The 13,870-nt window shown below is 36.0% G+C and overlaps 1 protein-coding gene across 1 annotated transcript in view; it reads left to right on the top strand.

The window, feature by feature from the left end:
- Positions 1-13,368, top strand: part of LOC128644243 (cilia- and flagella-associated protein 46-like) — a gene marked incomplete at both ends in the record, with an annotated part of 384,741 nt that extends 371,373 nt beyond the window's left edge. The window contains 2 exon segments of the mRNA XM_053696926.1: positions 12,639-12,775; positions 13,288-13,368. Of these exon segments, the coding sequence (XP_053552901.1) occupies positions 12,639-12,775; positions 13,288-13,368 (218 nt within the window).
- Between the last annotated feature and the right edge of the window lie 502 nt (positions 13,369-13,870).

Below are 13,870 nucleotides of genomic sequence, written 5' to 3'. Positions count from 1 at the left end.
TCTGAATTATAAAGTCGATATGCAAAGACAAAACTGCATAATTGATTCTAAACAAGCACTTTTTAGATACTCTGACGTGTCACAACAGTATTTGTCTTGTTTAATACTGAAAAGAATATCTGTGAGTTCTTCTGAATTATCTAAAGGTTTGTTGTTGTGCAAACTGTTACATCTATTTCTAAATCCATGTATCATTCCCCAACTACAGTGTCCACTTTACCTGCAATTAGCAATGAAACAAAAACTGTGAATAGATAACCCAGCACAATTTAGGTTTGTAACCGTGCACTCTTACTAACTGTAAGAAGTCGCAGGACCAGGGTGCAATATCGAACATACAAGAAAAATCCAATAAAGTATACACTCTCTGGATTTAAAGGGACACTGAACCCAAATTTTTTATTCCGTGATTCAGATAGAGCATGCAATTTTAAGCAACTTTCTAATTTACTCCTATTATCAAATTTTCTTCTTTCTCTTGCTATCTTTATTTGAAAAAGAAGGCATCTAAGCAATTTTTTGATTCAGCCGATGGACAGCACTTGTTTATTGGTCGGTTAAATTAATCCACCAATCGGCAAGAACAACTCAGGTTGTTCACCAAAAATGGGCCGGCATCTAAACGTACATTCTTGCTTTTCAAATAAAGATACCAAGAGAATGAAGAAAATTTGATAATAGGAGTAAATTAGAAAGTTGCTTAAAATTGCATGCTCTATCTGAATTACGAAAGAAAATAATTTGGGTTCAGTGTCCCTTTAACCCTTTGAGTGCAAATGACAGCTCTAAGCCGTCACAGAGTTTCCCACTCTGGTGCTAATGACGGCTCAGAGCCGTCACTAGCACTCTCCCACCTTGAGGGAGATCTGGGGGCTCCCACCCACTCCTACCCGGCGATCGTGCCTTTAGAGTTACAGGCATCACCGGGGCTTCCCGTTTGCGTGGTGACGTCACACGCAATAACATGATGACGTCACCGCGCAACTTTATTTATACTTAACAGTGTTAAGTATAGGAGCAGGGGGCATGCTGCTTAGAAGCCTGTATCTCAGGCATCTAAGCAGCTACAGACCCCCAAGACCCACCATTGGAAAGGTAATCGCCTTTCCAATAGTGTAAGTCTTGGGGGTGTGAAAAAAATAAAAAAAAAGGTACAAAAAAAAAATTGTTCAAAAAATAAAATAAAAACTTAAAAAATCTTAGCACCCAGGTGGGAAAGTGCTTAGCAATCAAAGGGCTAAATCACCCTGAAACGTCACATATTAAAGGGCTACTAAACCCAATTTTTGTCTTTCATGTTTTAGATAGAGCATGCAATTTTAGGCAACTTTCTAATTTACTCCTATTATCAATTTTTCTTCATTCTCTTACATTTAGCCACCAATCAGCAAACGCGACAAAGGCGCTGAACCAAAAATTGGCCGGCTCCTAAGCTTACATTCTTTCTTTTCAAATAATGATACCAAGAGAATGAAGAAAATTGATAATAGGAGTAAATTAAAATGTTGCTTAAAATTGCATGATCTATCTGAAACATGAAAGAAAAAAAAATGGGGTTAGTATCCCTTTAAAGTTTGATATTGATTTTCCTTTTTATATATATATATATTTATATACATACATACATACATACATACATACACACACACACACACACACACACACACAAATCGGTTAGGTTAGAGCACTCACGAAAACATGTTTCTTATTGTCGACAGGCACCCAAAAAGGGTGCTCCTCAAATCAATCATATTATCCACAAATCACAATTCTTTACTTAATTAAGTGTTCAAGTGACGTTTCAGGGTTACCCCCGTCTTCAGACAGTTTGTAAATTAATAAAAGCCAAATGTACCACATATTTTGACCATTTTTTTCTTGGCTTAAAGCTCAAAAGAATTAGATTTCAGAAATGTTAAGCCTTCAAAATGTTATCAAGTTTGTCTTACATTCTCAATATCATTCTAATTAGTCCCAGACATTTTTTTCCGCAGCCCTTTAAATGCAGTGTCTAATACTGCTCACCACCATTGATAAGGTAACATTACGCCATACATACATTTTAAAAATGTAGAATAAATTAACCTTACCTTACAAAAAGATGCTAACATATTTTTATCTTTGGGTGGACACTAAGCGCCTAATGCTAAAAGGGACCCTTTGCTCTAATAAATTGACCCCTAGCGGTCAGAAAAGTGGATATTCAGAAAGAAAAATTATTATTAAAGCGCCAAAAGGACAAGGCTGGGTCTAAGTGAAATTATATCATTTATTACAATGAATATAGAAAACAGTTAAAATATATCTAGAGTACATAAAAAATATATATACATATATCCTGGATCCAAGATTTACAATAATTAAAACAAAATGTAAAAGCAATCAGTAAAAACAGATGTATCCAAAACTTGATTTTATCAGTACTTCGATTGGTTTGGAAATCTGATATGTTGTGAGTCAATGATACAAGCTATGTATCTTAACAGTGCTTTAACCCCTTAATGACCGGACCATTTTTCAATTTTCTTACCCTTAATGACAATGGCTATTTTTACATTTCTGCAGTGTTTGTGTTTAGCTGTAATTTTCCTCTTACTCATTTACTGTACCCACACATATTATATACCGTTTTTCTCGCCATTAAATGGACTTTCTAAGGATACCATTATTTTCATCATATCTTATAATTTCCTATAAAAAAAAATATAAAATATGAGGAAAAAATTGAAAAAAACACACTTTTTCTAACTTTGACCCCCAAAATCTGTTACACATCTACAATCACCAAAAAAACACCTATGCTAAATAGTTTCTAAATTTTGTCCTGAGTTTAGAAATACCCAATGTTCACATGTTCTTTACTTTTTTTGCAAGTTATAGGGCAATAAGTACAAGTAGAACTTTGCTATTTCCAAACAACTTTTTTTCAAAATTAGCGCTAGTTACATTGGAACCCTGATATCTGTCAGGAATACCTGAATATCCCTTGACATGTATATATATTTTTTTAGAAGACAACCCAAAGTATTGATCTAGGCCCATTTTGGTATATTTCATGCCACCATTTCACCGCCAAATGTCATCAAATAAAAAAAAAGTTCACTTTTTCACAAATTTTGTCACAAACTTTAGGTTTCCCACTGAAATTATTTACAAACAGCTTCTGCAATTAAGGCACAAATGGTTGTAAATGCTTCTTTGGGATCCCCTTTGTTCAGAAATAGCAGACTTATATGGCTTTGTGGTTGCTTTTTGGTAAGTAGAAGGCCGCTAAATGCTGCTGCGCACCACACGTAAATTATGCCCAGCAGTTAAGGGGTTAAATTAGGTAGCTTGTAGGGAGCTTGCAGGGTTAATTTTAGCTTTAGGGTAGAGATCAGCCTCCCACCTGACACATCCCACCCCCTGATCCCTCCCAAACAGTTCTCTTCCCTCCCCCACCCCACAATTGTCCCCGCCATCTTAAGTACTGGCAGAAAGTCTGCCAGTACTAAATAAAAGGAGTTTTTATTTTTTTTAATAAAAAAAAATAAAATGTTTTAGCTGTGATGGACTCCTGCCTTAGCCCCAACCTCCATGATCCCCCCCCCCAGCAATCTAACCCTCTCCCCTACCTAATTGCCGCCATCTTGGGTACTGGCAGCTGTCTGCCAGTACCCAATTTGCCCCCCAAAAAAGTGTTTTTAATTATTTTTTATTACTAATTTATTTTTTTCTGTAGTGTAGCAGCCCCCCACAATACCCCAACCCCCTCCCCCTCCCAGATCCTCATATATATATATTTCCCCCCCTCTTCCCACTCATTGGTGTCAGTGTGGGTAGGTGATCGCGGGCGTGCGCGCGCACCCCGCGCGCGCACGCGCACGCGCATGCGCGCCCCCCGCACGCTCCCGGCACCCGGCGTGCACATTGCACTAACAGGAGCCGGATGCCGGGTAGCGATGGGCCGCCCACCCGCCTCCCAGTTGCGCTCCCACCCACCAACGAACCGGCCGCATCGCTACCGGTGCAGAGAGGGCCACAGAGTGGCTCTCTCTGCATCGGATGCTTTCTAAGGGTATTGCAGGATGCCTCAATATCGAGGCATCACTGCAATACCCTGAGAGCTGCTGGAAGCGTTTGCGATCGCTTCCAGCACTCTCTTAGACAAGTGACGTACCAGGTACGTCCATTGTCACTAACTGCAAGTTTTTGCAGGACGTACCTGGTACGTCACTTGTCATTAAGGGGTTAAAGCAAATGGATTGAATGTTTTTTGATTGAGTGTGGGTGCTCTTATTAACACATCAGTGTGAAATAATAAAGTGCAAACAAAGGTTAACAAAGAACAGTGTAAAGATCAGTGTAAACCTATGATGTGAACACAACTAGCAATCGTTAAATTGTGTAGTGTTAGTGTACAATGGCAAACTCCAAAAAAACATATAAAAAATATAATTAGAATATAAAAATATAAAAATATAAAAATCCAAAAAAAGGTCCAAAAAAGTCCTGAAACAAAGTGAGCAGTCAAACAACAGTGGAGAATGTCAGATGTGAAAAATTAAAAATGAAAAATGAAAAAATGTACTTGTTTGTCCCAAACAGATGTAGTGGTATTCCTCCCAGTGTTTTTTCTCCCAAGTGTTAGATGTAGATAAGACTCCTAAGTGATGACCCAATCGGTCAGTCAGTGATCTGCCATATTGATCCTTTCTGTCAAAGATACAAGAACAATAATAGTGCAGACGTTTTACAAAATAGCTCCCTATCAGAGTATCACTTACCAGTCGACGCGTTTCGGTCAGGCATTGACCTTTATCAAGACTGGTTTTAGCTAATTTTTTGCTTCTTTTTATATCCTTGTTGATTTTCGTATGACCGGAAGTGCAGTTTCCCACTTCCGGTTTCGGGTGACGATCGTTAGTTAATATCGTATATGAAAGGGTTTTTCTATTGGCATTTTTTATTCATAGTTTGGAATAAAACACTTGTATCTTAAATCCATATAGTTTGGTATGGTATATTTAATGTTTTCCTATGAGTTCCGATTTTCTAGTTATCTGATTGGTCGAATTTAGGGCGTGTGTTCTATGCCTTTTACTATTGGTGGTGTATTTCAGTCTTGTGAATAGACTCCAACTACCTATTTACATGTGGGGGTGTGTATTAGTTCCCTTTTCTTATTGGTCCAATATTTCTTAGTGCCGGTTTCCATACTATTTTCAGTGTATGTTAATTGTGAATTGGATATGTTCTTTTGTGTGGTCCAGTCAAAGGTGGGATAGACATTGTGTGTCACAGTCAAAATTGAAAAATAATGAAAAGTAAATATAACATAACAAATAAAAATAAAAAATAGAAATAGCGATTAAAACAATAGAAATTATATAAATATTGCAACAAGTACATACATACTTTTATACATACTTTTTACATTCTTAGCATTTTATTTCTTCAATCTTATGCTGTATTAGACATTTTTAAAGTGGAATGACATATTGATGGTATATAGAAATTTCAATAGACCCGTGCTTTGTTGTTTTCTTATCTGTTTAAAATGGGGGGTATATGAGATACTTTTTCTTGTTGGTCTTCGGTAATTTATTAATAATTATTGTTTTTTTAAATTCTTTCTGATTATCCAGCTTAGATTTTAGCTTAAATTATAGCTTAAATTTTTATTATAGCTTATATTTTTAGAGGACTGGGTTAATGATTCTTCTCTAATATATTAGATGTTCTTTCTATTGTGTGTATTGGGTATAGTGGGTTTTTTGTTGGAAATCTGTATATACCCCTTTATTAGGTATTAGAGGGCCGATCGTAAGGGCCACTTGGAATGGGATTAAAACCCCATGTCAGGTTGTATCTATGTGATTTCTTTTTCTGGAGTTATCAAGTGGGGAAGGTCTCACAAATAGACCATAATCATCAAAGCTAATATATTCATTAGAGTTTCTGAATAAACTATAGGCGAAATCTTTTCCCTTCTCTGATGTTGTTATATATTAGAATCTATAAGTGTTCTCAAATATGAGCTTTTTATAGTTATCATCATATCTGTATGATGGTAAATGTCAATGCGGTGAATTGGTCTTTTTAATGGGCCAATGTTAAGTTAGCAATCTGATATATTTAATATATTTGATATATTTGATATATTTAACTAGTTACCACATTTAGGGGCTAGATAGACAGTTTGAGAGACAGGTTTAGAGATGATATATAGAGGGAGAGGGATTTACACTTAGCTTCTGATGTTTATTCATCTGTACTTTCATTCTCTCAAGGTGGGATATATGTGGCATTATTCAGGATTTTTTCTTTTCTATAGTTATAATCCTCTTAGTGATGTTTTTCTTCTTATGATGAAATGTTTTCTTAAGGTAGTCAAATTCTCTTACTTGGATATGAGCAGAAATGTGGCCGGGGACAGTTATATGTATGAGAGTTTCCTAGGAAGCTCTTAATTCCCTGAGGTGTGTTGTCTGGAGGGTCACTCTGATCCTTCTCGTTTCCTCTGGTGTACTCCCATAGCCTTACTAGTTCAATGTTATCCTTAGTTTAGGTTCAATAGATGAGACAGGTCCTCTTTATTATTCAAACCTCTAGGGTGGAGGGAGTCAAGGCGAAATATCCATTTTGACTCCTCAGTGAGTAATTTTTTCTCCTGGTTTCCTCCTCTCCAATCCCTGGGAACCTTTTGTATTCCCATATATGTGAGTGTTTTGATGTTTCCTTGATGTTTTTCTGAAAAATGTTTGTATAATGCGGTCTCTTTATTGAGTTTTTCGATACATAACAAATGTTCACGTATCCTATCTCTCAGTGGTCTGGACGTTTGTCCCACATATTGGAGACCGCATGGGCATTCGAGGAGGTATATGACGTCCTTATCTTGACACTTTATTAGTTCTTTGATTTTGTATTTTTCTTTATTATTGTGTGATTGGAACATTGTGGATTTTTTGCCACATTTGCATGCCTTGCATGTGTGACAGGGAAAAAAGCCTTTTATTGTTTTCCCAAATACATCTTTTATTCCAGATTTTTTGACCTTTTTGATGCTTGGGGCTAGTTTGTTTTTCAGGTTATTTGTTCTTCTGTATACGAACTTTGGTCGTTGAGGAAGTTTTTCTCCTAGGATGTCATCGTCCTTCAATATGTTCCAATGCTTCCTAAAGATGTTTTCGATAACCCTACTGTTTTCACTGTATTCTGTTATTAATGGTATATCCAGGATTTCGTTGTCATTATTCCCACTGGATTTATCCTTGTATTTGGTTAGTTCTTTTCTTTCAATTTTTCGGACCTCTTCTATCTTCTGATCCAATAGATGTTCGTTGTAACCTCTCTCGATGAATTTAGCCTTGATTAACTGGGCTTGTTCCTCCCATTTTTGTGGATCTGAGCAGTTTTTCTTCATCCGTAGAAGTTGTCCCTTTGGGATGTTTGCCTTCCAATTTCTGTGATGACAACTGGTTTGGTGGACATAATTGTTGCTGTCCACCTGCTTAAAGTGAGTTGATGTTTCGATGTTATTATTCTTTATTTCTATTTTCAGATCCAGATAAGTAAGAGATTTTTGACTACATTCGTATGTAAACTGAAGATTTACTTCATTCTGGTTCATCACCTTGAAGGTATATTCAAGATCTTCTTGTGTTCCTCTCCACACAAGTATGATGTCATCGATATAGCGGCGATAGAGGACCAGATCCGCGCCTGCAGGACATGACTCCCAGAAAATTTCTTCCCACTTGGCCATATAGAGGTTGGCATAGCTCGGCGCGAACCTGGTCCCCATCGCCGTCCCACATATCTGTCTGTAGAATTTCCCTTCGTTGCTGAAGTAATTGTGATGTAGAATATAGTTTTATACTTTCTAGTATAAATTCACATTGTCTTTCTGGGATCTCTTCCTCTCTCTCCAGGTAAAATTTCACAGCTTTCAGTCCTTCCTCATGGGGAATACTCGTGTATAACGCAGTCACGTCACAAGTTGCCAGGATGTAATTCTCTTCCCAACTTATATCCTCGAGTAGATTGATTATTTGAGTAGAATCCCTTATATATGATGGGCGTTCTCTGACAAGCTTCTGGAGATGTCTGTCCACATACTCCGACAGATTGCTACTTAAAGACCCTATCCCTGAGATTATTGGTCTTCCAGGGGGGTTGTTCAAACTTTTATGAATTTTGGGGAGGTGATATATTATCGGTGTCTTTGGAAATGTTACATTTATGTAATCATACTCTTTTTCATTCAGAATATTCTCTTCTTTTGCTCCCTTCAAAAGGTTTGTCAGTGTTTTTTTGTATAGATTAACCGGGTTTTCTTTCAGTTTTTCATATGTATTTTGGTCACCCAGAATCCTCTCCATCTCCTTATTGTAGTCTGTCTTGTTCATTACCACAATCCCACCGCCCTTATCAGCCGGCTTAATGATGAGATTGTGGTTATCTTCCAACTTTTTAACGATTTCGATTTGTTTATTCGATAGGTTTTTGTTTTTCAATTTGAGCTTCTTGTTGTCTATATCTCGTATCTCTCTACATACTACAGTCTCGAATGTTTCGAGTGCTGTCCCTTTGTATGTCAGAGGGTAGAATGTAGATTTTGGCTTCAGGTTGGTATGTTTGTAGCCATCCATTTGTTGAGTTTGAGTATATCCTTGAAAACCATAGCCCATCCTTTCCAAAGGTGATTTCAGAAAAAATCTTTTCAGAGTTAATTTTCTGATAAATTCTTTTGTGTTTATGAATGTCGTGAATTTATCCAGACATTTAGAAGGGGCGAAAGATAAGCCCAATTTTAGGATGGATCTTTCCTCTTCGTTCAATTTATGGGAACTTAGATTGAATATCCCTTTCTCAGAATCATCACCTGTCTGGTGATTTATTTCATTTGTAACTTTCTTTGTCTTTAGGCCTCCTCTTTTTCCTCTATGGGTCTTGTTTTTACCCGTGTGGAGGATTGGTTTTGTTCTCCTTTTTTGTGGTTTTGGAGTTCCAATTCTAAAAAAGAAGAAGAAGTGGAGGATGAGGAGTGTTGTAATGCTGGTGTATCTGTTTTTATTTGGTTATTTGATCTATTCGTTCCAGTCCTCTTTTCTCTGGTTGTTGGTTGTCCCCTTAGGGATTTGGTCCATTCCTTTTCTCTCTCATTGAGAGGCTCTTCTCTTGGACCTTGTTGTCTCCTTTCACGTGGGGGGGTCTCATAGATATTTGTATTTCTGAAGCTTTGTTCTTGCATTTCTCCGTAGGTAGATCTTCCAACGAAGTTACTCCTCTGCTGGTAATTATTATTGTTTCTTCGTTGATATCCCCGCTCCTGATAGTTTTGGTATCTCCAATTTCTTTCCGGGTAGTCGGAATCTCTCCAATATGCTTGTGCAAATCTCCCTCTATAATACCGTTCTCTTCCTCTTTCATCGAAATTATTTGTATAATAATCTCTTCTCTCTCTTCTATGGTCAGAGTGGTTAGTACTTATTCTGTTATTGTTATATGGCCTTTCATATAGATTCTGTCTACTAGGTGCATATTGCCCCCTATAGTTATTTTCAAAGTGTCTTTGTCTCTTATTGTAGGTGTGAGCATTATAGTCATTCCTATAGTTAGTTTGTCTCGAGTTGTGTTCTGATTTGTCATTATGGTATTCTGACATATTGTTTCCTATAATGTGGTGTGTATTGCTGTCTTTCAGGGTCTTGGAAGTTGGTTTTATCTTTCTTAGTTTTATTGTATGTCACTGTTGTCCATGTGTTAGATTCATTCTCTTCATTGTGGGTATCGGTATTTTCCCCATCTAAATTTACTTTTGATTCAGAGTCACCCTTTTCTTCATTATTTTTCTTTTCTAATTCCCTTATTAATTTCTTAGTTTTCTTTTTTGTAATATCTTCCTTTATTTTAATTACTTTTTTCACTAGACTTTCTTTCTTATGTGCAATCTCTTCACATTCTAATCCTGAACTTTCTAAGTTCAGAATAATGACTTCATTTTCCTTAATGTCTAAGTCAATCTGTATGATTTGTGTTTCTCTGTGCTCTATAATTAGCTTAATCAGCTGTTGTGAAGTTTGTAATAATGTATTTTTCCATTTTTCAGCAAGAGTATCTGAGATTGGAAAAGCACATTCTTTGTGCACTAATAGCCCTTTTGGAATAATCTTTAATTCCAAACATTTTTGGAGAAAAGTTATCTCTCCTTTGTATTTCACCTCAGAGATGAGTAACTTTTCTAATTCTTTAAAGATTAGATGTATATCTATGGTGTCATCTTCAACATCCAACATGTGCTCTTCTTTTCCTATGTCTGTGATATTAATATTTATTGGCTGCCTCAGGCTTAAAAAGGAGCTCATAGTGTGATATAAAGAAATTGCAAAAGGCTGCTCTGTGTTTGCTAGGATGATGAATACTATATCTGGGTGGACACTAAGCGCCTAATGCTAAAAGGGACCCTTTGCTCTAATAAATTGACCCCTAGCGGTCAGAAAAGTGGATATTCAGAAAGAAAAATTATTATTAAAGCGCCAAAAGGACAAGGCTGGGTCTAAGTGAAATTATATCATTTATTACAATGAATATAGAAAACAGTTAAAATATATCTAGAGTACATAAAAAATATATATACATATATCCTGGATCCAAGATTTACAATAATTAAAACAAAATGTAAAAGCAATCAGTAAAAACAGATGTATCCAAAACTTGATTTTATCAGTACTTCGATTGGTTTGGAAATCTGATATGTTGTGAGTCAATGATACAAGCTATGTATCTTAACAGTGCTTTAAAGCAAATGGATTGAATGTTTTTTGATTGAGTGTGGGTGCTCTTATTAACACATCAGTGTGAAATAATAAAGTGCAAACAAAGGTTAACAAAGAACAGTGTAAAGATCAGTGTAAACCTATGATTGAACACAACTAGCAATCGTTAAATTGTGTAGTGTTAGTGTACAATGGCAAACTCCAAAAAAACATATAAAAAATATAATTAGAATATAAAAATATAAAATATAAAAATCCAAAAAAAGGTCCAAAAAAGTCCTGAAACAAAGTGAGCAGTCAAACAACAGTGGAGAATGTCAGATGTGAAAAATTAAAAATGAAAAATGAAAAAATGTACTTGTTTGTCCCAAACAGATGTAGTGGTATTCCTCCAGTGTTTTTTCTCCCAAGTGTTTAGATGTAGATAAGACTCCTAAGTGATGACCCAATCGGTCAGTCAGTGATCTGCCATATTGATCCTTTCTGTCAAAGATACAAGAACAATAATAGTGCAGACGTTTTACAAAATAGCTCCCTATCAGAGTATCACTTACCAGTCGACGCGTTTCGGTCAGGCATTGACCTTTATCAAGACTGGTTTTAGCTAATTTTTTGCTTCTTTTTATATCCTTGTTGATTTTCGTATGACCGGAAGTGCAGTTTCCCACTTCCGGTTTCGGGTGACGGATCGTTAGTTAATATCGTATATGAAAGGGTTTTTCTATTGGCATTTTTTATTCATAGTTTGGAATAAAACACTTGTATCTTAAATCCATATAGTTTGGACGAAAATCAACAAGGATATAAAAAAGAAGCAAAAAATTAGCTAAAACCAGTCTTGATAAAGGTCAATGCCTGACCGAAACGCGGTCGACTGGTAAGTGATACTCTGATAGGGAGCTATTTTGTAAAACGTCTGCACTATTATTGTTCTTGTATCTTTGACAGAAAGGATCAATATGGCAGATCACTGACTGACCGATTGGGTCATCACTTAGGAGTCTTATCTACATCTAACACTTGGGAGAAAAAACACTGGGAGGAATACCACTACATCTGTTTGGGACAAACAAGTACATTTTTTCATTTTTCATTTTTAATTTTTCACATCTGACATTCTCCACTGTTGTTTGACTGCTCACTTTGTTTCAGGACTTTTTTGGACCTTTTTTTGGATTTTTTATATTTTTATATTTTTATATTCTAATTATATTTTTTATATGTTTTTTTGGAGTTTGCCATTGTACACTAACACTACACAATTTAACGATTGCTAGTTGTGTTCACATCATAGGTTTACACTGATCTTTACACTGTTCTTTGTTAACCTTTGTTTGCACTTTATTATTTCACACTGATGTGTTAATAAGAGCACCCACACTCAATCAAAAAACATTCAATCCATTTGCTTTAAAGCACTGTTAAGATACATAGCTTGTATCATTGACTCACAACATATCAGATTTCCAAACCAATCGAAGTACTGATAAAATCAAGTTTTGGATACATCTGTTTTTACTGATTGCTTTTACATTTTGTTTTAATTATTGTAAATCTTGGATCCAGGATATATGTATATATATTTTTTATGTACTCTAGATATATTTTAACTGTTTTCTATATTCATTGTAATAAATGATATAATTTCACTTAGACCCAGCCTTGTCCTTTTGGCGCTTTAATAATAATTTTTCTTTCTGAATATTTTTATCTTTGCCACATGATCATCCTTTAAATATGGAACTAATTTTAGTATACAGTATGTTTCAGGCATATTTTAACTTGTTTCATTTTCTTTTTTGTGTGTGTGTATGTTTTTTCCAATAGTCTGAAATATATAATCATATACTTATTCTTTTATGACATTTACTTTAGTAAAATATACATGGCATTGGAGAGACCTGTGGAAACAGCTATCTTGCTCAGTGTCTCAGGTATTCGTTCTGTCATGCTCAATCAGTGGCATACATCTCTGGACCAGAATGCTAAAAGACTTGACTTTTTGTCAGAAAGTAAGTAGTTTTTTGTCCATATGTATCTTATTCTTAAAATAAGTTTAGTCATTTAGAATTGGAATAGTGTATTTTAAATTACATAAAAGCATTGACAATGTAACATATAGTTTGAGTGAACACAAAATCTTTATGAGAGCCCAGCACCAAACTTGATGCCCGTAAAAATGGGATAGACTGCAGACACCCCAAACACATCAATAAGCAAACGTCCACAGCACTAAAGTTAAACAATCTTGTGGTATTAGTGCATCTTCAGGCAAGGCACAATAAAATAAGCAGTGTTTTGGTTTCTTTGCCCTTAATCATGCTTCCTTAAGCATGATTAAGGGTGAAGAACCTGAAACGTCACTTGTTTTGTTGTGCCTTGCTTGAAGATGCAGTAATAAACACAAGATTGTTTGCTTAACTTTGATGCTGTGGATCTTATTGTTGAGTGAAAAAAACAGTTCATTTATGCAATTTGCTTTACATTACTTTTTTATATTAAAATGTACTTCTATATTGTGTAGATTTGTTAGAGCTTGGAAAGACAACAGGACAGACAATTCATTATCAGAGAAAATTTGGAAGTGAATGTGAGTCGTCAGAAGGTAAGAGCATTCAAAAAGTAGGTTGGAATAACCTGAACAAAAAGTAATTGTGGTAGGTTTATTAAGTAGCAGATGCTGCATTCTACGCCCATCGTTTCAGGCTTGCCTGAAATGGAATTGAAGAAGCTGCTCCTTTTAGGTGGCGGACTGAAATCATCCCGATCAGATACGATCAGGATGATTGACACACCCCTGCTAGTGGCCGATTGGCCACCGTTGATTAGGGGATGGCATGGCACAAGTATTTCACTAGAAAATTTAGCGAGGGTCGAGCGTATATATTTCGCTATAGCGAATCATGTTCCGCTCGACTTATGGTAATTCTAACCCCATTGTGTTTAGATGGGTGTAAACTGGTCACACTGATGCTAAGATGAAAGTTTTTTTAACCCCTTTACTGGTGCTGGTTTGTGAAGTTCCTTATCTTCACACAGGGCACCTCCTTGGATTTTTGATATTCATCTTGTGACACAAGTGTTGCCCGTACACACATCAGTGACAT

The sequence above is a fragment of the Bombina bombina genome, unplaced genomic scaffold (genome assembly GCF_027579735.1).
Source record: "Bombina bombina isolate aBomBom1 unplaced genomic scaffold, aBomBom1.pri scaffold_480, whole genome shotgun sequence".
In the NCBI taxonomy this organism is placed as follows: Eukaryota; Metazoa; Chordata; class Amphibia; order Anura; family Bombinatoridae; genus Bombina; species Bombina bombina.
Note: the sequence above shows the minus strand (reverse complement) of the source record. Positions and strands in the feature narration are given on the sequence as shown.